General features: G+C 42.6%; 2 protein-coding genes across 3 annotated transcripts in view; one reads left to right on the forward strand and one right to left on the reverse strand.

Annotated features, from left to right (window-relative positions):
• The window catches only part of golga1 (golgin A1), a 34,681-nt gene extending 23,370 nt beyond the window's left edge, over window positions 1-11,311 (forward strand). For both annotated transcript variants that reach the window (XM_060931180.1, XM_060931181.1), the window contains 10 exons: window positions 4,340-4,492; window positions 4,636-4,731; window positions 4,824-4,913; window positions 5,058-5,160; window positions 5,259-5,407; window positions 7,119-7,277; window positions 7,768-7,827; window positions 7,917-8,162; window positions 8,359-8,445; window positions 10,762-11,311. In XM_060931180.1, coding sequence (XP_060787163.1) covers window positions 4,340-4,492; window positions 4,636-4,731; window positions 4,824-4,913; window positions 5,058-5,160; window positions 5,259-5,407; window positions 7,119-7,277; window positions 7,768-7,827; window positions 7,917-8,162; window positions 8,359-8,445; window positions 10,762-10,842 — 1,224 coding nt within the window. In that variant the 3' untranslated portion in view covers window positions 10,843-11,311. The remainder of the gene's footprint in view (window positions 1-4,339; window positions 4,493-4,635; window positions 4,732-4,823; window positions 4,914-5,057; window positions 5,161-5,258; window positions 5,408-7,118; window positions 7,278-7,767; window positions 7,828-7,916; window positions 8,163-8,358; window positions 8,446-10,761) is intronic.
• Window positions 11,312-14,951: 3,640 nt separating this feature from the next.
• Window positions 14,952-25,028, reverse strand: arpc5la (actin related protein 2/3 complex, subunit 5-like, a). The gene is made up of 4 exons (XM_060931182.1): window positions 24,682-25,028; window positions 22,025-22,096; window positions 17,932-18,108; window positions 14,952-15,753 (listed from the first exon to the last, which is right to left on the reverse strand). Exons 1-4 carry the CDS (start codon window positions 24,820-24,822, stop codon window positions 15,691-15,693), a joined length of 453 nt encoding a protein of 150 aa, XP_060787165.1. The 5' UTR covers window positions 24,823-25,028; the 3' UTR covers window positions 14,952-15,690.
• Window positions 25,029-25,762: the final 734 nt, after the last annotated feature.

A 25,762-nucleotide genomic window follows, 5' to 3' on the forward strand; every position in this document is an offset into this window, starting at 1 on the left:
TATAACTTAAACCATCCTGTATTACAAGATTATAAGATCGTTCTGGAAATTTCCAGTAATTTGACACCTTCGGTCTCATTAGTCTGCTGCCCACATTAATCAGATTATTGTGTGAGTTCCGCCGCCGCCACAAAAACCACATCGCCAGGTCTCGCCTCATCTCCATGCTTTACTTGCAAACTTGAAGAGTGCGCTTTTTTTTTGTTTACGTATTACGTAGATGTGCTTATTACGTGTCAATTTGCGCATGCGGGACACTTTTGGGTCGTTTTCCGTTCATATTGGAGATCGCATACAAGTCTCATATAATTGGTAATGTGAACGGCCGAACAAAAAAATCGGATTTCACAACAAATCGGATATGGGTCGTTTCAGGTTGCAGTCTGAACGTAGTGTAATAGTCCTACGGATTCTTAGCTTTTCGCTAAAATGTTTTTTATTCTCCGAGTACTTCTTCCATGTGGTTACACTGCACATTTATGTCCAAAACAAGCAACAGGCAAACGAACCGGAAACCGCCGTGCTGTGTTACGCAGGCAGAGGGTGTCGTTCAGAACATCTCTGCGATTTATTCTGTACACATTCACTGGATATGAGCAATCGCACGCTCTGATTGGCTACTGTACTACTAGGATATCGGCTCATATACCGTGAGTAGAGGGGGGAAAAATGGCAGAGCGTGTTGCTGAACCAACCGAGGATGAAATAAAAACTCGACTCAAAAAAAAAGCAACAAAATATGGAATGAAAGTATTTGATGGTAACAGCGTATATCTTTTTTTTTTTTTTTTTCTCCCCCCCAAGAAATATTATCATCATCGCATTTTTCACAAATTGCTCCTGTCATTTCGCCGGTCTGTTTACATTCTAAGCAAAAATGATTTTGTTGGATGTTTTGTGTGTCAAGGTTTTATTGATCAACTTTGCAAAAAATAAAAAAAAAATTCTCAAAGTCCAGTGTATGTGAATATAATAAAACAGTTATTCCATTCAATCTCGTCATACATGGGTTGTAGCCAACTATCAGCTCATATATGACTCAGTTTCGTGGAATAACTGTTAATTATTTTTTTCGTGGTGCGGTTTTCATCAAATCCTGCACTCTGATTGGCTGGCGAGCGGGTCCGTATCCTACGGTACGGACCCCAGTTATGGACCTCTGATGACTTGCTCGTTTACAACAACAACAGACATGGTAGCATTTTTTGTCAACATTTATCTTTTTTTTTTTTTTATAAGATTATCAAAAATCTTATAAATGTTTGCCAGCATTTCTCAGGAGAATAGCATTAATTTTACAGCATGGATAGCGATAACGACAGTGTTCACAGCGAAAGCGAGTTTTCCTACCCTGAGGAAGAAGAAATAAAAGAAAACATTTCAGGAGAAAGCTAAAAACCTGTAACTTGCTAGCGCTGAGCAAAAACATGGCTGAATCCTGAATGACTCCTATTTGTATAAATAGGGGACTACATAGGTGGCAAAATGTAGTTTTTTTCCTGCCATGGAAGTGCACTTGTATACCGAGGAGGAAGCCATTTGCATTACAGCCGTGAATGAGGATTCAAAATGGCGGCTCGGCTCGGTTTTCCCTTTCGGGCGCTCTCGTTTTCTGTTAGAATTTGGTAAAGAAAAAAATAAATATATTATTTACCAGCTTAAGGTCGGTCCGTGTGGTGAAATACCGTGACCTCGGCCTTGAATACTGACCTCGGTCATGGTATTTCACGATACGGACCTCCCAGCTGGTAAATAACATGTATATCGTCCCGTGACCAGGTTTGCAAGGCGCTTGAAAGCTTGGACTTTGATATCAGACTCAAAAGTCAAGTGTCTGCATGAAACCGAATAATTTCATGCCATCGTGAGCTGAACAAAAGGGCTATTCTGTTTTTCCAGTCGAGTAGTTCTGAAAGAGTGTTAGAGAGAGGAATGAATGAGGTACAATGCGAGGTTTCTTCCTGAATGGGTTGATTTGTTTAAAGGGACGGTTTTTCCTGCTGTTTTAGTAAATAGTTAAAATGTTTTGCTATTCATTCTACATTCCACTTGTAGATTCTCTTCAGATGAGTCAAGTGTAGTGTGTGTGTGTGTGTGTGTGTGTGTGTGTGGGGATGGACATGATCATGAACTTCAGATAGCAAATTATGATGTGGGGAAAAAGTTCTCTCGTTTTTTTTTTCTTGTTTGTTTTTCAATATATTAAGCCTCATTCTTAGCTTGTAAGGACTTTTTTGTCTTCAGTAAGGGTTTTTGTGAGGGTTTATATAGCTGGACTCCAAAACGGGTTGACAGGTATACACGCTGGTATCAGTCCAGGGGGAGAAACCCGATACTGACCTCCAACATCCGATCTGGACGTACAGTACTGCGCAAAAGCCTTAGATGCGCGCCCCCCCCCCCCCCCCCCCCCCCATACAAACTTTGTTATAGATTTCTATTTTATGACTTCTACATTATCAAGTCAAAATTACAAAATTAAATGTTAAAGAAAAATGTTTGTATCTGAGCAGCATATTCCATCAAAAAGCACTTTTAGATTAAAAAAGAAAACATAATGAAGGCTGCTGGGGTTTGGTGCAGAATGAAGAAGCGAGAGTGAGACAGTCAAAGTGTCCAGAAGAACTGTGGCTGGTTCTGTAAGATGCTCAGTAAAACCTACAGATCATTTCCGCATAAAACTGCACTCGCCGGACCTGAGACGGACTATTTATTTATTTATTTATTTATTTAAAAGCAAAGGAAATTTCGTCTCTCACAAAATATTGACTTTGTTATACTGATGCATTATGGCTTACTGTTTGTAGTATTTATTTTTTAATGTTGAAATATTTCATTTCATTATTTTTAACCCATTTTTGGTCTCCAGCATTTCTTTATACGTGCCTAAGACTTGCACAGGACCGTATTTCACAAATTAATGCTCTTCAGAAATATCAAGACAGTACACGTAACTTGATTAAACACCTTAAAGATGTTACAACTCGGCACATAACGCTGGCTGAGTGAGAAAGAAATGTAGAAATGTTTTTCCGAAATGAAGCAAATCTCGCTGTTTTACTACGCTGCTCTGTTTGAGGTAGTTTATATAGCGAGCTAATGCTTCACTTAAAATAAACTTGCTAATGTTTTTAAGATCAAGTCTTGGTTCATGAACACGCATTTCTTGGTTGTTATTTAAACTGGAGAAACAAACACAGTGAAATAAAATGTTCTGTAGATTATTGGTACTGACAAGTACCAAAAGTACTGAAACTAATGGTCCTGATGACCTTAGTACTTCCTGGAACATTAAGGATGTAGCCGATAACGTGTAGCTACACAGGAAAACAAAAGTTCACGACCTTGTTTCTTTTCTGGAATGTTCTGACATGATGTCATCAATATGCGCCGTCTTTCATTGTTTATTCAAAAAAAAAAATCATCTCTCTATCCAAATATAATTCGCCCCCCCCATCTGAGCTAAGCAGAAATGCCTAAGAAGGGCGTGGCCTAAACGTAAAGATGCACGACACATGTTTTTCGCTGATCTGGATTTCCCATAATTCTGTGTGTCGGAGAAGCACCCTTTTGTTTCCTTTCAGGTTTTTGAAAAACAAACCACTGGAAACAAAATGGTGATGCTAGTAAGATGATAAAGGGAAAAATTAAACGTGTGTTTGTGTGTACACTTTTGTTTAAAGGTGCCATATGCAACTATTAATAGTTTCTTTAATTTTATATACATATAAAATATACATTTTATTTATTTATTTATTAATTAACATAAAATTGTGATTTGCAATTTTGTCATGCAATATATGTATCTTAATTAGTTCAGACAAACTATTACATTTTTCTGGCCCAGAAATGAGCTCCACACCCATCCAGACCTGAGTTTCAGTTATCCCTTTTCCTTAAAAGTCAACACAGTAGGCAAAACAGGACAACAGGAAAGGCCTTAGGTGTTTATACTGCACTGAAACTGACCTCACGGACGGCAGAGAGAGAATTACACACTGCCCCTTTAACGTCTAGAAAAAAATTTATTTTTAAATTTGTTGTTTTTATTTTAAAATATGTATCGGGAATCCATTTTAAAAATCTTATCAAAAATGCTGCTTCCAATTAATATTTGTAGTTGTTTATATTTAAAAAAAATCAGAATATTAACAAAGATACTGATGATATCTAAGAAAAGTGTATTGCAGCATGAATTATCACAATATGACATCGTATTGCCCCGGCCCTAGGTGCGAAGTGCTGTCTCATCTGAGTCACTTGTTCATAAGGTTTATGTAGGAGATCACAAGGTTACAAAGCCGTGCTGGGAGTGACCTTTGACCTTTTGACCCTTTAGCAGGCGGAGTGGGCGGAGGAAAGGGAGAGGCTACAGCAGCAGGTCTCCACACAGAGGCAGAGAGGACTGGAGAAAACGGCCAAGCTGGAAGAGGAGATCCTCGCATTGCAGAGAGAGAGGGAGGCGGAGACCAGCTCGCATCAGGACAACGTGGTGTGTGTGTGTGTGTGTGTGTGTGTGTGTGTGTGTGTGTGTGTGTGTGTGTGTGTGTGTGTGTGTGAAAGAGAGAGAGAAGGAAAGGGTAATTAAATATCTGAAAGCTGATTCATTCTCTTTGTGTGCGTGTGTGTGTGTAGAGGTTACTAGAGGAGCAGAAAGCCACCCTGATGAAGGACAGAACTGACATGGAGAACACGGTGGAGAAGCTCAGCTTAGAACTCGAGAACTCCAAAGTGAGCATTCATACAAAAAAAAAAATCATTACACAAATTATTTATGCAAATAAATTGGTGTTAAATGGTGTGTGTGTGTGTGTGTGTGTAAGGCGGAGTTGAGCAGCAGACAGACGGTGAGCGTGGAGATCGCTAAAGCTCTGGAAGAAACCCGGAAGCAGAGAGAGGAGCTCCAACAGCAGGTTCATAAAACGCAGCTCACAGTGTCTGCTAGAGTATGGAGCGCCATTAGGGACAAAAACTCTAAACTCTATATACATACAACACCGAGGTTATTGTAAATCCTCTTATGGGGTGTATGACCCTGATCGCGTCATCTCTGACAGGTCAGCAAGATGTCGGAGTCTGCGCAGAGGGCAGAGCAGGAGGTGTGTCTGCTTTCTGAGCAGGTGGGCGTGAAGGAGGCGGAGTTAAGCAGTCTAAGGGAAGGTGAGACCTGAGAGCAGTGATGTGTGTGTTGACAGAATGCTGATAAATGGTCATGTCAGTGGCTGAAGAGTGTGTGTGTGTGTGTGTGTGTGTTTCAGAGCTGCAGGCGGTCCGCTCTGATCTCTCCTCGCTGCAGGCGGAATGTGAGATGCTGCGTATGGAGGCCGAGGAAAAAGACACTCAGATCGAATCCCTGCGCCAAGAGATCATCATACACACTCAGCAAGCTGACGCACATCAGTCTAAGGTCTCTCTCTCTCTCTCCCTCTCTTTGTCTGTCTGACTTTGTCTGTGTGTGTTAGAGGTCTGCGCGGGACAGAATTTTCAGTCCCGCTCCTGCAAAGAATTATGATTTTCAGTCCCGCCCGCGCCTGCCATATTTTGTCCCACTTCCGCCCGCAAATCCCGCATGATGCAGACGTTCGCGTTATTTCTCACGAAAGTTCTTGTCATTGGCTTGGGGAATTAAACATGCTGAGCTTAGCTGAGCTCTCCACTGACCGATCCTTCATTTATTGTAAGTTTATTGTTTAGACTCTGACATTCTGCTGACACATTCCAATGTGTCATGATTGACAGCTCTTGCTTTGATTGACAGCTCTCGCTTTGCGCGCTCACACTCCCACTTCCGAGTCTGTGGCGTTACGATTCCGACCGCGATTTCATTCTCCTCTCATATGAAGTGCTGCGCAACCACAACCAGCTCCTCAGATTATACACTGTCTATTTCTAGCTTTAAATTGAACAATCTGTGCAATACGCAGTCCTTTTTAATACTTTTTAATACTTAGGACTAATACTCTTGACTTTTTAACGGTAAATGTACCTCTTTTTAAAGCAGCACTTACTTCTGAAGCACTGTGAGCTTCACTAGAGGGGCTCTGCTCTTCTGCCATGATCGGAGATCTCAAACACGGAAGAGCGGAAAGGAATCGGAAACATGCGCGAGATTAGACCACATCCGCAAATTTAGGCATCTTAAAATGTTACAAATTATATATGATAGACATAAATTAATCTCATCTCATTATCTCTAGCCGCTTTATCCTTCTACAGGGTCGCAGGCAAGCTGGAGCCTATCCCAGCTGACTACGGGCGAAAGGCGGGGTACACCCTGGACAAGTCGCCAGGTCATCACAGGGCCGACACATAGACACAGACAACCATTCACACTCACATTCACACCTACGCTCAATTTAGAGTCACCAGTTAACCTAACCTGCATGTCTTTGGACTGTGGGGGAAACCGGAGCACCCGGAGGAAACCCACGCGGACACGGGGAGAACATGCAAACTCCGCACAGAAAGGCCCTCGCCGGCCACGGGGCTCGAACCCGGACCTTCTTGCTGTGAGGCGACAGCGCTAACCACTACACCACCGTGCCGCCCACATAAATTAATAATTTATAAATTTTATTTTAAACACGTTTTTAGTTAGCGGGACTGCAGCTTATCACCTCTCCCGCCTGCTCCCGCATTGTGCACTCCCCCTCCCGCCCGCAATGAGCTTTCAAAATTTGTCCCGTGCCGCACTGCTTTGCGTCAGGTCCCGTGGGACTCCCGCGGGAGTGCAGGGCTCTAGTGTGTGTCTCTCTCTCTGTCTGTGACTGTCTCTCCTTGTCTGTCTGTCTCTCTCTCTCTCTGTCTGTCTGAGTCTCTCTCTGTCTGTCTGAGTCTCTCTTTGTCCCTCTGTCTGTCTGTCTCTCTCTCTGTGTCTGTCTGTCTGACTTTGTCTCTGTGTCTGACTTTGTCTCTCTGTCTCTCTCTCTCTGTCTGTGTGACTGTCTCTCTCTGTCTGTCTGTCTCTCTCTCTCTGTGTCTGTCTGACTTTTGTCTCTCTCTCTCTGTGGGGCTGTGTGAGAGAGAGATGCCAAGAGAATATGTTCACTTGCTTTATTGTTCTTTGCAGTAAAAATAATGTGCTCACTCCAGTCGTGTGTGTGTGTGTGTGTGTGTAGGAGTGTGAGGTGCAGGGTGAGGTAGAAAGCATCGCGACGCAGCTCCAGGATGTGGAGGTGTGTGTGAGTGAACAGAACGGGAGCGTCACCGTGGCTGATGTGGACGAGCTGCAGAAAGCTAACAAAGAGTTAGAACAACAACTTAGTGAGAAAAACAAGGTAACACACACACACACACACACACACTGACGAGCTGCACTGAATTCACACACTCACCTTGATCGTTTTTATGTTGTTCATCAGATTTCTGAATTTATTCTTATTGCTTGCTTACACGCTGAGGTTTGAACCCCAGTCTGGTCCAGTTTACGAAACGTCTCTAAAGGTTTTTGATATTTTATTTCTCTGCCTTCAGCTGGCACACTGAATAAATGTCGGTATAAAATGTCCTTTTAAAAAGTGCTAAAGCAGAAAAAGGAAAAAAAAACATTCATACTGTACACGTAAGATTATGTACAACTTTTTAAACACGGTGCGAGACACTAGAGGGCAGTAATCACTCACAAAATCACGAGGAAAAACTCAACCCCTGCTGAAATGGGGTGGTTTATTTTATCATGAGAAACTGGAATATGGGAATCGTATCAGTGTAGAATTAGTAGCTGATTAAAGCGGTGATAAGCAGATGTTTTAAATCTGTGTGTTACAGACGATAAAACAGCTGCAGCAGAGAATGACTGAGCTGAAGAGGACACTACAGAAAGAGCTGGTGGGTATAGTGTGTGTGTGTGAGAGAGAAACACACCCGAGGTCCCCATCAAACCCGTTAGTAATCATGGTTTTGTGTCTGCGGCGCAGAAACTGAAGCCGGACGCTGAGGCAGAGAGTAAGGAGAAGCTCCAGGAAGGGAAGCCCAGCTCTGAGGCTCCAGTCCCAGCTGCTGCTCTGACTCCAGCGCCTGGCTCCAGTCAGGGCCCAGGCCTCGTACCGCACTCGTCCCAGACGAAGGTGACGAACAACTCGGACCTGACGGACACGCGGGAGATCAACTTCGAGTACCTCAAACACGTCGTACTCAAGTTCATGTCCTCGAGAGAGGCGGAGGTGAGACGTCTCATCATGACATCATCAAATCAGATTTGAGAACCAATCCATTTTATTTGGGTTAATTATCTTCTCCAGTTCTCACCAAATTATAACCTCCTGGCAGAGGCAAACAGATTTTGAGCTACCACCAGAGTTACCATGACGTTTTTCTCGTATACAGTTGTGCTGAAATGTTGTTTTCTCCTCCCTGCAGGCGTACCAGCTGATCAGAGCCGTCTCCGTGCTGCTGCATTTCACACGTGAAGAAGAAGACATGCTCAAGCAGACGCTCGAGTACAAGGTGAGTGTGTGTGTGTGTGGGGAACCCAGAACTCTGGAGCCGTGTACTAACTGGGCCACGGGTCCCGTGGAGAACCTCTATGTGGGTCGGAGAACGCTCTAGATTAAAGCGCAGAAATAGCAGCACTCAGGGATTTATATTCCAACGCTGCCGGTTCCAGAAAGCCAGAAAAGCCTCTGTGTTAGATTTTATTATCCCCTAAAGTTTGAGTGGAAACAATCGACCAATCAGCAGCTAAAATTCTGATTTATTCGCTCCACATTCACTGGATATGAGCAATCGCACGCTCTGATTGGCTACTCTACTACTACGATATCAGCTCATATACCAGGAGTAGAGAAAAACAAAATGGCGACGCGTATTGCTGAACCAACCGAGGATGAAATAAAAGCTCTACTCGAAAACAAAACCACAAAAAATACAAAAGAAAAGCAACAAAATACAGAATGAAAGTATAGAGATCTTGCAGTCACGTGACCGGAAAGTACACAACCGCCATCTTGTCGGTCAAAAACACCGCTGAATACTGCTGCACTCGTGTACAGAATGGATCAATTTCAACCGACGGACTACACGGCTCATTTTTCTAATGAACAGATAATTAGATATATGTCTAAAATAAACGATCTACAGATTAGTGACCCTTATGGCTTACTGGACGGAGTTTTCACGACCGGATTTTGAACTGCCAGCGGAATACCCGGACGTGTATGATTACCTCATTAACTTTCCCTCACTGTTCAGTGGTGAAGCACTGCGTGCTTATAAACCTCTGCACAGTTATCTTTACAGAAATTCAGGATTTGTCAGCGACTCAGATGTGGCATCTTGTAAACAAGAATCCTCATTGGATGGGTAAGTCACTTAAGTATTGAGTATAGCACTGACCAGCCGATTATAGAATAGAATAAGGTAATTCCAAATCGTCCGTCTTGTTTACATGGATCTGGCGTTGGAGAGATAGAGGTTTGGCAGTGGAGGTTTGAGTGGCTGTTTTCTGAGCTTAGTCAACAGGCCGGCTCTGCCTGCAGCCTCGCTTTTGCTTCGGCTCCCGGCGCCGCCTCCTTCGCTTTGCTTCCGATAACAATCCACGGAGACCCCGCTGGTCTCGCTATCTCGTCCGGAATGTTGTGCATGCGATGGAAATCGCTACAAACCGTCATTTTCTGCTGGAAACCAATATCCAGTAAGTCCATACGGTTGTAGTGGATATTGAAGTCCGGTACAGACGAACAACACGCAAAAATACACACACAAACCGTGCACAGGTAGGGAGCGCTTGTAGCTGCAGCCGTTGTAGTAGAATTGTATATAGTAGGGTTTTCCAGAAGAAAAGGTAGAAGTAAAAGCAGAAGTAGAAGGCGGAATATGGCGTTTGACCGACAAGATGGCGTCTGTCACAATCTGGATCGGCTGTGACGTCACATGCAAGATCTCCATTTGATGGTAAGAACGTGTTTTTTTTTTTTTTTCCAAGAATTATTATTGTCGCAGATTTTTCACAAATTGCTCCTGTCATTTCGCCGGCTTGTTCACATTCTAAGCGGAAATTATTTTGTCAGACGTTTTTTTTTTATTTATGGAATTTGCAAAAAATAAAAATGCTTCGTTTCTCAAAACCCAGTGAATGCGGTGAGAGTAAAACAGTTTTTCCACTGAATCTCATCATACATGGACTATAGGTACGCGACTCGATTTCAAGGAATAACCGTTATGTTTAAAGTACGTAAGCGTACGCCTCTGACTCAGCCGTTACTATAGAAACCAGATTCAAACCAGGACACGAATGTAAACCTGAACCTGTGATTGGTCAGAGTTGTTGATGTTATAGAAAAAAATAATCAACACAAAATAATCTGAGATCTTTAAAAAAAAAAAAAAGGCAAAGTGTTAAAGCTTTTATGATGAAATTTCCTGGATTGATTTTATTTATTTTTTAAAATTTATTTCCTGTATTATGGTACACAGTGTTGTAGGGCCATGTGATACGATGATAATATCGATATCGTGATAAATTATTTTGCAATAAATTTTTCTGAGACACTGTGATAACTTTTTTTTTAGAATTTTTTTTCTTTTTATATTTTCCTATCACCTCAAAGCTACAGTTTTGTACCAGTTTAGTAGAGAATAATTATATCTACGGTACACTAATCGCAGTGCTCACTGAGCTAAACGCTTAGGTTTTTTTTTTTAAATTTTGATATTTGATCTAAATGATGCTGGAGACTCGGATGAACCCGGAGTTTCTGGGATGCGCGTGTCTGCCACGTCGCAGAGGTTAAAGAGAACGCATTGTGTGTGTTTGTTTTGCAGATGTCGTGGTTCGGCTCCAAGCCCACACCCAAAGGCATCGTCCGGCCCTCCATCTCAGGAACCGCAAACAGCTGGATGTGAGAGGAAGAGAGAGCGAGAGAGACAGAGTGTGGAGTGATGTGACATGATGTAGGCTCAAAAAATAAATATTAAAAATAATAATTGTTCCAGGCGTTCATGAAGTGGAGGGACGTTCCGCATGTTGGTCGTCTCTCCGAAAACGGATCGTTCGTCCTCTTATGGGGTTCTTTGAGGTTTTGGATCAACCAGCTTCATGGCTTTTTAAATCTTTGGAGTCTTTCCTTTGAAGAGTTGCGGTAAAGTAGCTACGTCTAGCTACATGGGGATTGTAAAAAAAAAAAGAAGAAAAATCTGATTGTTTTTGCTTTTTTTTTTCCCTGAAGAGCAAAACGTTTGCACGATTAACTTCATAATCAGAACAGAACATTACTCGAACGCTTTCTAATGAAGAGATGCGTGCATGGACTCTGACGCCGAAGAAGCATCTTCCCTTTACCTGCCCTGTGTGTGTGTGTGTGTGTGTGTGTGTGTGTGTGTGTGTGTGTAAAAAAAAAAAATTACCATGAAGCACATTCCATATGTCTATTTATATACAAAACTGTATAAAGCGAATGTTTATAAATCATCAGGTGTACAATTTCTTCAGCTCGGTTTCAGATTATTTCGCATTAATGTACATCATGTATCATTTACGGACGTGAGGGCGGAGTGTCGTGTTGGGCGGGGCCTGGGACTGCAGCAGGGGAGTGTTGATGCGAGCGTACACGCCTTCAACTGGTGGGATGGAAATCTGTAAACTGGATATTTATCGATCACAGGGTGATTAGTCAGGAGGATGATGATTGAAATGAGTACTTTATGATCCAGCAGATGAGTAACGCAGGAACAAAGCTGCAGCTGGGAATTAAATCGAGGGACGCACCGATTCGGGTTTTTCCCCTCGGGCTGTTTTTAATGCAGCGCTCGTGTCTATTTTTGTTTCTGGATTTTTCTTAAGTGATATATTCAGCACGGTTTTTCTTTTTAAACCAGATTTCATGAAATGAAACACTTGACACCTCAAATTCTAAGGTTCTGTTTGTTTGTTTTTTTTTAAGCCCCCCCTTCCAAAAATTTAAAAACTTAATGATTTAAGTTATTTACTCCCCCCTTAGCAGGTGTTTGATTAAATTTGTGGTGTTTAAATACAAAAGATTAAAACCTTGGAATTATTTTTTTAAATAATACTTTAGTTGGTTAATTAAATATTATTACTAAAGTTAAACTGTCAATATGCCACTAAACATATTTAAGAATTTCTTTCCGTCAAAAACCACAAAATTTTAAATGAAATAAAGTTGAAAGTAAAAACTTAAAGCTTTGCACAAAATTATCAGATTGAACCTTAATTTTTTTTTTCTTTACAATTTATTACAAATCTAAATTCATGTACAAGTGAACTTTTAAAGAATTCCGAGCTACATCTTGAAGATTTTGACGGAAACACTGCTGTGGTTGTTGTAATGATCTGACAGGCGGGGCCAAAGCCCTGAGATTGGAAGAGGGGGGGGCCTAAAATAAAGCTCTGAAAGTTGCAGCTATAGATCGTGTCAAACCTAAAGTGTAAGAATTGTTTGTTTCCACCGTGACTCGAAAGTAAAGGTACAAAATTTGCATCCAGTGATTCAGGAAATCGGTGCAGGTGAAGTTTTTTTGTTTGCATCAGTGGAAATGTATGCGGTATATCAGATACCATCCAGTGTTTTATGTTAAAATGTCACTCCGACACTTGGCAATACTCCGTATCAGATTGGTGCATCTCTAAAGAAATCTCTCCCTTATTCCAGACAGGTTGGCTGATTTTCAGGTCTCTGTGTGATTCAGAATCCAGTGTGGTGATTAATTTCAGTATTCTGTATCATCTGTAAATTTTTTTTAAAATCTTTTCTAACTGACCAGATCAACAGGAAGTGTTTTCTTTTACAATCAGCCTTCCCAGCTCTGAGCAGTGTTCCTGTTTAAAGGGTAACTAAATTCATCAACTTGCACTTTTGTTTCTTTCTTTCTGGTTTGTTGTCCTGTCGTGATCATAATGACGAGTCGTAATCCCGCTGCGTGCTCTGCTTTAATAAAGTACCACTCCATCTCATTTCCAACGGTCTCTCAAGAAACTTGAATAAATTATCTTTTTGATTTTGATCAGATTTTCATGTGTGTTGGTTGTCACTTGGGTTTGGAGTCTCGTTAACACTTATTGTCCGTGTTCTTTTTATTTATATTTTTTTAGGTAAATACAAACAGCAAAATGACACTTTGAAGCCTTTTTCTCATTAGAGGGACTGCATTTCAGTGCAGCGTGACGAAAGTGAACAGTAATGCAGTGGGGGATTAGCCTGGGCCTGCCCATCCTAAGCGTGACGCAACACGAGGGCCTGATGCAAGCTTAGTCTGGCCAGGCAAGCTATCTACAGCTCTTCCAAGCTCCCGAAAAATCGGGAACCAATCAACTTTGAGCATCTCCAACGGCCCTGGGTAGAGGCGTGTTCAAGGCAGTGACGTAGTAGAACTGCGACCGGAAGCCATAGATTGTTTACAGAATCTATGCCGGAAGCGCTTCATTCACGAATGCTGTATTGAAAGCATTTAACGGGAAGTTCTCATTGAAAACGGAGCAAAGAGCAGCCCTGGAGGTATTTATTGAAAGGAAGGACGTTTTCGCCTTGCTCCCGACCGGCTTCGGTAAGAGTTTAATCTACCAGTTAGCCCCGTCGCGTCGCATACGTCAGAGGAAAGAGTGATGTGATTGGTTTAAGCTTCGTCACAGCCTTTTCTGGCTTCGACCAGTAGCAAACTGAGGCATTTCAGGGAGGCGGGTCAACCACGGGCTCTGGGAAACGGTTGGGCTTAATATCTTGGCCAGATCAATAGCTCGTAGAGCTTTGCAGTCGCGTTAGCCAGACTAGTGGGGGATTGCAGTCGCTGATCAGTGCAGAGTTTCTCAAAAGCATCGTAGCACAAAGATCATTCAGTGGTAGAGCGAGCAGCACAATGAACTCACTCTCTGGGAGTTAAGATGCTTTTGGGAAAGTTGAGTAAATGAACACTAAGAGCATCTTAACTCAAAGAGTGTGTTCATTGTACTGCTCACTCTACCATTTAATGATCTTTATGCTACGATGCTTTTGGGAAACTCGGCCCTCAAGAGCCGCCTGAAGGTTTTACTTTTCAGTTACGACTAACTGATTTTGTTCTGGCACAGAACGGAAGTTTCTCCAGGTCCCTGTTAAAACTCATTTCAATCTGATAAATGGATCTGGAATTTTTTTTTTTTTAATCCAAGTTTGATCACCTGAGACTGCGGGGCGACATGACAAAAACGTGTCATAGATAATGTGGTTATTCTTAATAAGCAAATTTATAAAAGTTTCATTTATCGGGGGGGAGGGGGACACAAAGGTCTTGGAAGTTTGAGCACAGGGTTCCCATCAAGTTCCCTGACCTCGAACGAACAGAAACGTTCAGCCTTGATGCTGCACAGACAAAAACCAGCCGCAGCGTCTCAAACCCGACGATTTACGAATCTTACTTACTAATTCACACGTTTTCAGTACAAATTAGTTTTTGCTGCACAAATACGGCATGGAAAACATTTAAAATGCACTACAAACAAAATTCCCTTGTAGTCCATGACTTGGCCCAAAATATGATCAAATCCCCTGACCAATTTTACATCACTTCATTTGTGATGTCAGTCTGTAATTATTAACACGACTTATCGTCTCGCCCAGCACTACTGCCTGAGCTCAGACGGCCCGGTCAACATTCTAGTTAGTCATTTGCTTAAATAAATAAATACTCCTATCCATCATGGATTAAAATCACTGTTTTATAACTCGATCCGTTCCAAACCAACCATGAAAGCCTCCAGCTAATTAAAGAAAAAAAGAATACTTAACATTCTACGTAATTGTTTTTCCTCCACCATCTCACCCGAGATCAATATTCTAAACTCCGCATACAAGTATGCTAATACTAGCCACATGCTCGGCGAGCGTCTAATTTGCATCTCCTGTATTCGTGACTGTAAGAAAGTGACAAAACAGGAAACATCTGAGGAATGAATGAAGCGGTCCAAAGCGAGGTCTGAGCTCCAGCCGTGTTCAGCTTTGATGAATAAACAGAGACGGAAAACAGATTTATCATCTTTATTGCACCAGGCACTTCACAAATGACCCCCGACCCCCCACACGCACGCGTGCGCGCACGTCCTCGCGTGTCCCGAGTGTCAAAAGGACAGGACAGAGATTAAAGATGGCCAAGTGTAAACTTTAACATCGTTATACGACGACAATACGCTGGATGTGTTTGTCTGACGTAGTGTTGAAAATAGAATTCTAACAGTTAGCCAGCTAACTAATGAGGTTAGCCATTACAGAAAGCCTTAACGTTAGCTACGCTGAATGAAGTAGCTGCAGGTCATAATTAGCCAATTAAATTTACATTTAAACCCCACCCTTTTGCTCGAGAATTGACACGATCAGGACACGCGTGACCCCTGCGCGACCTCCACGCTATAATATTAATCCCCACGCTATATATTAATCATCTTTCTGTACAAAAAGAAGAATCTGAAGAGATGAAGTGTGTACCCGAGAGCAAACGGATCAGAGTTTCGATCGGCGAGAGTCGTTCTTCTCTTTCCTCCTTCATCCACGTGATTCAATAACATACAATAAATACAACACACCCCTGCCTCTGTTATTAAATAAAATACACTGTTCAGTGTAGTGTGTGTGAGAGTGTAGTGTGTGAACACACCCCATTGTGATGAGTTAATGTGAGCTGTCCATAAGAGGGAAAAGAAAAAAAAAAAAAAAACCAAACACTGATCGATCCCGTGGCTCTGGATTTTCTTTGAATGTATATTTTTCACACGGATTTCCGTGCTGTCAGGACTCGTACAATGGAACCCAAACCTCCAACCGCAAACGCCTGAGAGAGAGAGAGAATGAAAAGCATGAGGAAATAAGAAATCTGCTCACAGGAAAATTTAATTCAGAAAGTGGTTCCTGATTAGCTGACGGTTTCTATTAAGTCTCAATGAAGGTGGTGTGGCCTTGTCAGTTCTTGTGAAGGAGGCGGAGTTTGTGTCAGTCCCAAGGAGAAGGTGTGGCCTGTGTGTCCAGCTCAGAGAAGGAGGTGTGGCTTCTACATATATCAGTAACAAAAGAAAGCGTGGCCACCGCCGCCGTGCCAGTCAGTCACACTCAAGGAGGCGTGGTCGAAAATGTCCTTACTTTAAAAAAAAAAAAGTCATCATATCAATGATTTTTAAAATACAATTACGTTGAGCGTCCGCCCCAACCGAGCCCCTATGATTGAGCTGTTACTATAGAAACTAGGGCTGTAACGATACACCCAACTCACGATTCAATACGCCCACGATTTTTTTTAAAATGTTTTTTTAAAGTAGTAAATTTGACTTATTAACATTTACTTACTTACATTAACTATTTAATAACAAATAATTCAGACCACTGCAGAGAATGAGTAATATGTATGCAAAAATGAACAAATGTATATCCAAAGATTGTTTTATTTCTCAAAATAATACTGTTGAGCCGGAAGCTCTGTTTTTTTCGGTTCTGAAAAAGTCATTTTTCCAAATCGTGTAAATCCGTTAAGATTTTTTTTGGGGGGGTGGCTCTCTCACTGTCTCACTCTCATAGGGCCAAAGATTTTCTGTGATCGCGGAAAACAGATGGAAATTACGGAATTTTTATGGTGAAACGTTGCTCGCGTGTCAAAATGTAACTGCCGCAGAAGGCTTCCGCCCAAGCAGACATGCCTTCAGTGTTGCCAGATATTGCTAACGTTTTCCACCCCAAAATATGTTCAAAAGCACCTAAACCCACCCAATCTGGCAACACTGCATGCCTTTCCGGTCAAGTGATTGTGATTGGCTTGTGGCACACCTAGCCAGCCAATGAGCTGCTTGTTTACAGATTCGCTCCCCGCATCGCAACCAGAATGGCGACCGCTTAAAAGAAATGAATCCTCTGCCAGTGGCGAGTGTGGACGTTGCGTGACTCGCAGAAGATTGTCGCAGGTCGGCGAAAAAACGACTTACTAATAGATATAAAAAAATAAAAGTAATTTAAGTAAGTTTAAAATGTAATTTAAATAAAAAGTATTCATAAATTGAAGTTTGGAAGCACCTCTGTTTTTGGGCTGAGGAGAAGTTTGAAAGGGTGTACCGCGATTCTGCCTTCTTGTATCGCGATACGGATCGTGGCTCTGCGTATCGCGATTTCGATACGCATATCGTTACAGCCCTAATAGAAACCCTACTCTATTACAACGAGTACATTAATATAAACCTCGTCTCGTCTCCTTCCGCTTATCCGGGGCCGGGTCTAAGCATGTCCCGGGGCCGGGTCTAAGCAGTCTAAGCATGGAAGCCCAGACTTCCCTCTCCCCAGACACCTCGGCCAGCTCCTCGGGAAGAACACAGAAGCGTTCCCAGGCCAGCCGAGAGACATAGTCCCTCCAGCGTGTCCTGGGTCTTCCCCGGGGCCTCCTCCTGGGGGGACATGCCTGGAACACCTCCCCAGGGAGGCGTCCAGGAGGCATCCGAAAGAGATGCCTGAGCCACCTCAGCTGATTCCTCTCGATGTGGAGGAGCAGTGGCTCTACTCCGAGCTCCTCCCGAGTGACTGTGCTTCTCACCCTGTCTCTAAGGGAGCGCCCAGCCACCCTGCGAAGGAAACTCATTTCGGCCGCTTGTAGCCGCGATCTTGTTCTTTCGGTCATTACCCAAAGCTCATGACCATAATATAAACCTGTGATCTGTAACAGCCAGAAATCCTTACACAACTTGTTAGAGAGAATTAATCAACGCCTGACCAATCAGAATCGAGAACATCTGAATTCTTGATTCTGATTGGTCAGAATCGCCCTAGTAAGCCGCGCCAGTCAGTCAGTCACACTCAAGGAGGCGTGGCCACTGTACCTATTAGTCAAATGTGGTTGAGTTAATGAGTTAAAGTTGGTATAAAATCTAAACCTCAGAAGACAAGCAGCTCCCGCCGGACGGAGAGCTGATGTGTGTGCAGAGACCCTGAGGAAGTGATGCTGCTCTCCACCGTACCGACTCCCTCACACCCTCACCTTTTCATGCCACTGCAGCAGGATGGCGCTGCTGTTATCCGACGGCTTCTCAAACCCTCTGTAGATGTACTTCATCAGCAGATCCACGCCGTTCTTATCCAGAGACTTCACAGCCGGCTCGATGTCGCTGCTCTTAAAGGAGGTGAGGACGCGCAGCACCACGGCCTGGGCGCGTTCCTGAGAGAGAGAGGATAAAACATGAATAGCCGTTATAAACGTCTCTGAAAAGCAGAGGCACGTTTTACTTCCAACGAAACCAATGAGGCTGAGATTTTTAAACAGAACTGAACTTCTATCAGTAGTTTAGTTTTCAATGTTATTAAAAGTTAAAAAAGAAATCAACATCTAACATCTCGCCTCTGATTTCTCCAGCCCAGGCTCACACAGCTGCCACTACACGTAGTGCACCATGTTGGGTTTACAAGATGATTATTAAACCCTACACAGGCCCTCGACTTGCACCGGATCTGCATTTTTTACGACATCCTATTTTTGTTACATTATCACATGCTTTAACACATTGCTGTTGGCTGTCGAGCGCTGAACAGAATTCATGGCCTGAATTACGAGAATTAACCAAAGGACACGCGCGTCTCTGCTCGAAATGTGTCCTGAATCAGGACAGCAGCTGTCCTTCTGCTTCCTGAAAGAAATGGACTTTATATTCAAGTGCGGAAACGTGGCCCAGATTAACACAAACATGTCGAATATCAAAGTGCGTTTTATATAACTGATCACTCGCACATGTCGACAAGCAAATTGGTTTATTTTAAACCACTGGTGCGTTTCTAAATCTGCAGGATTTAAAAATGAATAATAAAAAAAACAACATTTTTGCTTTTATGATCATCCAGGAAATTGATCCTGTGCTATTATGGTGCTCATTTGGAAAAGGAAATTCAGACGAGTTTATTAGGGGGAAAAAACAAACAAACCACAACTTCCAAGTCTGGACTCAACCCGGATCTTTTTTTTTTTTAATTTTCTCCAGCCACTTCTTGATTAAGGGTTGTTTTACAATCAGGGTACGCAAGCTAAAAATCACATTTAACACTTATCTTCTTCAATATCAAAAGGCTTGACTAAGGGTGTATTTACACCTACGTTGTTTGGTCCGGACCAAACGAACCAAATTTCCCTTGGTCCGGACCTTTTGGGTTGGTCTGAATACAAACCACCGAACTCTGGTCCGGACCAAACAAGCGGTCCGAGACCGAGCTGCAAGATCGGACTCGGTCCGGACCAAAGGAACCCTGGTGCGGATCTTTTGGAGGTGTGAAAGCAGACCGGACCTAATCCGACAGTTTTGCTTTTTTGTACCTCGGGAGCTTCCGTCGTTTGTCGAGCATTATGGGAAACAGAGTCTTGACACTCCACCGCAAAGTGCAAACACTGTTTCGGTTGTCAAGGGAACCTTACAACAGTCGTTCAGTCATTCAGACCAGTGGTAGGCTAGACTACAGAGTACAAAAAATGAGTAGGGGGCAAACGTGGGCCGAGGAAGAAACGCGTACCCTTGTGGATATATGGGCAGATGTCCACATATCTGAGCTTTTGGAGAGAACACACAAAAATGCCGACGTGTTTGCTGTATTCAGTGAGAAAATGAAGGAGAAGGGGTTCACGCGCTCCCCAGAACAATGTCGGCTAAAAGTGAAGAAACTCCGTCAGACCTACATTAAAATCAGGGACATTCTTTCAAAAAGTGGCGGTACTAGCGACGCAAAAAAGAAATTCATCTATTGCGTGAAGAGCCAGAACTGTCACAACATGATGTGCGCTCATCAGCGCTATCCTCCGTAGCCGCCTTGCCCTTTGTCGTCGTCGTTGATAAATTACTTGTACAACAGCATAGTAATCGCACAATTGTGAAAACTGGAAAAAACATATAGCTTTGATGACATTAAAAAGAATAACAGCACGGAAAGCCTCCGTGACTACTTTTGAACTTAACGCTTTGTGCGCGTGTCGTCTCTGACCAATAGCTGAACGACCTCAGGGCGCGTGGCTTTGTTGACAGATTTTGGTCCGCTTACTAAAATGTACAGTGTGAAAGCGAACCGCACCAAAATGAAAAAAACATTTGGTTCGGACCAAAGCAAGTGAACTATCGAACTATCCTGGTCTGAATACACCCCAAATAAACTTGGTTGTTTATTGTAGCCCTGTGATCGCTCTATTTACCATGCAAAAAAAAAATTTGGTGATACCGTTATTTTTGGTGAATGTATGGCAATGTGTGTCATATTTAGCAAAATTACTCGTGTCATTTAGAAAAAGTGCTTTTTTGACCACAGGTAGCTCCAAAAGGGATGCACTTACATCATTCTTTATACCATAAAACAAATATTTGGTTCCATATCATTGGAAACATAGTTAAGTTTTAATATTGAATGCCAGTAAGTTTTCAGACTATTTCGATCAAATTAGTATGTAACTGTGTCAAAAGAAATGTCCTCTCCGAGACAGCTAATTTTTCAATATAAAATAACATATCTAAAATGATTATTTTCATCCTAAAATGTGGTCAAGATATCGGGACATAAATATTAGAGACAACTAACACAAAGCTCACAGCCTTATATTTAAAAGCACTGTGGAAGTCGTGGATTCTGAACTGTCAAAAAAAAAAAAATGTCCTCTCCGAGAATCACTTCATTTGTTTCTCCCATCTTATAGCAGATTACACACAACTACCATACACACGTCAAAAAATTACCTGAAATCTGTTCTTTAACTTGTCCTTTATGGAATCAATTTTGTGCCAAAATGTTCACACAATACTTTTGAAATATCAAACAAAAACGACAAATCAAAATACAAAAGTGTCAATTTTTTTAGACTGGCGAACAAATTATTCGTGTAATCGTGCAAAATATCAGTCTATTACTCTTCAGAAACCTTTTATTTTTGTTCCACGTCTTTCTCAGTTTTGTTTGACGTAATCTATTTTGGTTGCGATTCCAGCTTTCTCGTTTGCGCTCCCTGACTTTTTGCTTGCAGTTTTGGCACAAACTTGACATGTGGGTGGGCTGTCCAGGAATGCATTCCCATTGGCTAACTTGTGTTTGACTGACAGCTCCGCTCAGCCATTCCCTACCTGGATTCTGGCGGGCTGTTTGACGAGTGACCGATCCATTGACGGTAAACAAGGATGGAGTGGACTTCAGTGGCGACTATGATATTGAATTTACACTTTGTTGAATTAATTAAATATCATAGTCGCCACTGAAGTCCACTCGATCCTTGTTTACCGTCAATGGATCGCTCACTCGTCAAACAGTCCGCCAGAATCCGAGTAGGGAATCGCTGAGCGTAGCTGTCAGTCAAACACAAGTTAGCCAATGGGAATGCGTTCCTGGACAGCCCACCCACACGTGAAGTTTGTGCCAAAACTGCAAGCAAAAAGTCAGGGAGCGCAAACGAGAAAGCTGGAATCGCAACCAAAATAAATTACGTCAAGCAAAACTGAGAAAGACGCGGAACAAAAATAAAAGGTTTCTGAAGAGTAATAGACTGATATTTTGCACGATTACACGAATAATTTGTTTGCCAGTCTAAAAAAATTGACTGTTTTTGTATTTTGATTTGTCGTTTTTGTTTGATATTTCAAAAGTATTATATGAACATTTTGGCACAAAATTGATTCCATAGTCCTTCACTTAAAAACTGGTACAAGAACCAGTTTGAATCAATTTGAATTTTGGACCCCTGCGACACAAACTTTGTCCCCTGATTGTAAAACAACCCTTAAATGCTTCTCAAACCTGGACCAATCAGTGATGTTTAACAAGACAAGCTCCGCCCACAATCATTCATTCACTGCATTTGACTAAAAGGTTATAACTTGTAATTTCCAGTCTCCCAATCCCAATCTCGGAATTCCAACCAGGGATTTCCAGATGGTCTCTACAAGCCTGAGGAATTTACAAAAAACGTCCACATTCCGAACTTGCGCTTTTGAAGCAAGCTGAATGCAACGTTCATCTCTGGAGCCGAAAACGTTTCTAGCAACTTCTAAAAAGAAACCCCAGTTTCCGAAGACATTCCTGAGATATAGAGGAAGTACAGCGTGGGGTTTTTGGAGTCTTACCTTCACAGCTGGGTTTTTGGAGTTGATGGGCGGGTTCTTCAGAGCTACGTGGAACGCCGTCATCATGTCTCCTGTTCATCACCATCGGTTAAGGAAAGCACATGGAAAGTGGACGCCATTCTTTCGGACTCACCCCGAATCACACTACGTTCATGTCCCAAGATGTTACACCGCCGCCTCTGGTGTCGCTCCGAGTGCGTTCCTAACTTTATCAAACACAGCATTCCTGACCACAACTAAACCAAACAACTTTTAGCCGAGCAGCATGCGCACTCCCACGCTAGCTAGATTTATTTTCTTCTTCTTTACTTCAATGTGTCATGTTTCCGCTCAGGTGCCGTGTCCTTCAGCGCGCAACAACACGATAAATACTGACAGCGTAAAAGAATCACAAAGACATTCCACACACACGGCGTTTACATAAGATTTATGGAATGAGTCTCCAGTGCCGGCGCTTTCTAACAATCAGGACCAAGGAGTTTACGCTTTGTGGTTACTCTAACTTTTTTTTCTCTCATCTTCCAGAGAGAAAAACTGGACACTGGTGAGATTAAACAAAATTCCTTAAAGTCTGTAAACGTTGTGCGACTTCACTTTGGCCCAATCCCAATTCTAATTTCTACCCCTACCCCTCGGCCCTTCCCCTTGAAACTGAGCTACAAGGGATGGGGCTTGAAATTCAACCCCTACGTATTGGGATAGCCCTTCAACGATCGCATACGTCATCGCGTACCTCCGTCAGCGTTTATGTTAGCAAAACGCGACCAAATGCGTCATTGGCTGCGACCAGCCGCTACAGTCAGAGCCAGAACCAGAAATCTCTGCTGGCAGGGTGTGATTTGTTAACTAACACCACTGAATGGGATATCTTTGGCGCTTCGTGCACCACATCCGACAGAATGAGGGGTCAGAACACTCATGTAAACAATAAAAGCGAGAATAACAGAACAAAACGTACGCAGTCAAGCAACCGAAAACAATACTCACTCCCAAAGCTTTTTAGCAGCAGCTTGGATTTCAGAAATCGCTGCTCATTCTCAGCTCGAAAGCGAATCAAGCGGCGTGTTTCCTCTGGATAACAACTTAAAACACGTAAATAATGGAGAAAATACATTTATGACAATCTTTCGCCGCGGGAACCGCCATCTTTCTGAAATCCGCATGAAATCTCGCTGAAATCCGCATGGCATTGTGGGAAATCACTCAAACCCCTTCGTTCGGAGTCAGCTCCAGGAAAATCTCCGTTTGGAGGGGTACAGAAGCCCTACCCCTTCCCCTACCCCTCCGAGTTAACTGGGATTGGGATACCCCTACCCCTTCACGTGAACGCGCAAAATGGAGGGGAAGGGCCAAGGGGTTGGTCCAAGGGGTGAAATGGGATTCGGCCTTTGTTTGCGAACGTGACCGAAAATTCTAGAATCGTTAAAAATATTGAAACTTCAACACTTTTCAAGGAGCACAGAGATGCACGATGACCTCAGCTGACAGGAATGCTGCTTGTTTGAAGAATGACGGAGAAATGCTGCTCGGAGGAACTCATTCTGCCTGAACGACTACTGACTCACGTTTACTTTATTCGTTACGTTCTACAGCCGTGCGCTGGAATAACAAAAAGAAAACCAAAAGCAAGTTCTTTTGCTCAGATCCGAAAAGAACGACTTTGACCTCGATCACAAGCATCATTACCTCCGCCAAGGAGGTCATGTTTTCAGTAGCATTGGTTTCTTTGTTTGTTTGTTAGCAACATTACAGAAAAAGTAATGAACGGACTGCGCTGAAATTTTTTCCAGAGGTGTGACTGGGCCCAAGTAACAATGCATTAAATTTTGGCGGTGATCCGGATCACCTTCTAGATCCTGGATTTTTTTAAAGGATTCTTGGCAGAGGTCTGCGCTCTCCGAGTGCTAGTTTTATATGGGGTAGGTGATGCGGATTCTGACAAAAATAAAGTCCTTCAAAGTCACAAGGTTTAACACGACGGTGCAAAAGGTAAGCCGTGAGACAAGCGTTGTTAAAACGAAGTGTTTGTTGTTTTTCGCCCCCAGCAAAGCCACGTTGACTCTCTAAGGTCTCTCTCACCCACACCGTTTGTTTTTTTTAGGTTAATAAGACAAACTGGTTCTCACGGGCTCCCGGAACTACACTTCTGCTCCTAAGACACCAGGTGTTTATACTCAAAACATCTGAGAACATGGTGTCACACCAACACAAAGCCTGAGCAGCACCAGCGCCCAGTGGGTCCTCCAACACATTCGTTAGTTTAATGGAAGGAGTCTCCAGTGTCAGAGTGAGTCCTCCAACACATTCGTTAGTTTAATGGAAGGAGTCTCCAGTGTCAGCGCTTCGTCACACGCCGAGCAAGATGACGACGCTTTTAACAAGCTGCTGGTTTTATGTCTTGGCTGTCTGTAGCTGCTATAACATCAGGAGGAGGAACTCGCTTCATGGACCTGGAACAAGATCAACTACAAATGGATAAGAGTGAGATGTTGTCTTTGGTTAAAAACCTGCACTGAGGAATAAAACCCTTCACGGCGTGCTGTTACCGGAAAATAAGCAACAGTGAAAAACTAACAAGTGAATAAAATAAAATAAAAATCACAAACAGGCTGCACTTTCTCTCGGACATGCCTCAGTGCGCGTGCACGTGGAGGATATTGCCTGATGAGCGCGTCCACCTCGGCTGCGTCCGGTCCCTGCTGCTCCGCGGCCTCCTCGTTCTCGTCCACGAACCGGTTCTCGTCGTACTGGTCGATGTCCACGCCCCGGAACCGCGACCACAGCGTGTTCTTCGCCATGACGACCAGCGAGCGGCTCGAGGGGGAACGGAGAGAAGCAGGCAGGCGCGCACACGTTCTCTCTCTCTTTATTTTTATTTCTATGTCTGTCTTTCTTTCTTTTTCTCTCTCTCTCTCGGGTATGTGGACTCGCTCCGTTACCGTTCCCTCTCTCCTACCTCTAACCCGAGCATCTCCACACAGCGCCGCTGCCGAGCGGAACCGGAAGTACATGTAACTGCTGACGCTATTTCCGCTTCCGGTTAGGTGACGCTTTGGATGCCTGTCAGTAAATCATGAAAATAATAATATATTAAAAATAAAAAAAAAATTATATATATTTTTTTATATATATATATTTTTTTATTATTATTTTAAAAATAATAAATCGATTCACGCATTAATGATATAATTTCTGTACAAACGTGAAGTTCAAAACTGAAATAACTAATTGTTAAAAAAAACGTTTAATAAACAAACAAATAATACAATAAACATTGCTAACCGAAGGCAAAGTACATATTTAAAAAAAAAAAAAAACCTAAAACAATGCATTAAAATGTATTTAAAATCACACAATGTAAATGTTAATGAAAATTTTAAAGCTGTACTCGTTTCAGATTTTTCAAGTGGAGATTAAAAAAAAAAGATTTTTTCCCGACACTGTTGCCCAAATGAGGATGGGTTCCCTTTTGAGTCTGGTTTAAGGTGACCATTTCCATAACACCAAAAAGGAGGACCCTGCCCCAGAAAATTTTGTATTTCTTAGATGCAATTTCCTGCATTCTAATCAATTTTAGGGTGAATAATGGCAAATCCCATCTGATTCATAGCCCTCAAATTGTTATGTAAACCACAGTGGCAAGATTGAATGGATTATTTTTATGCAAGTCACTCAAGTTTGGTGAAATCAACATCGCAGTTTTGTAGGGTTAAAGATTATGATTGTGGGGAAAAAAGA

This window comes from Neoarius graeffei, chromosome 10 (assembly GCF_027579695.1).
Source record: "Neoarius graeffei isolate fNeoGra1 chromosome 10, fNeoGra1.pri, whole genome shotgun sequence".
Lineage (NCBI taxonomy): Eukaryota > Metazoa > Chordata > Actinopteri > Siluriformes > Ariidae > Neoarius > Neoarius graeffei.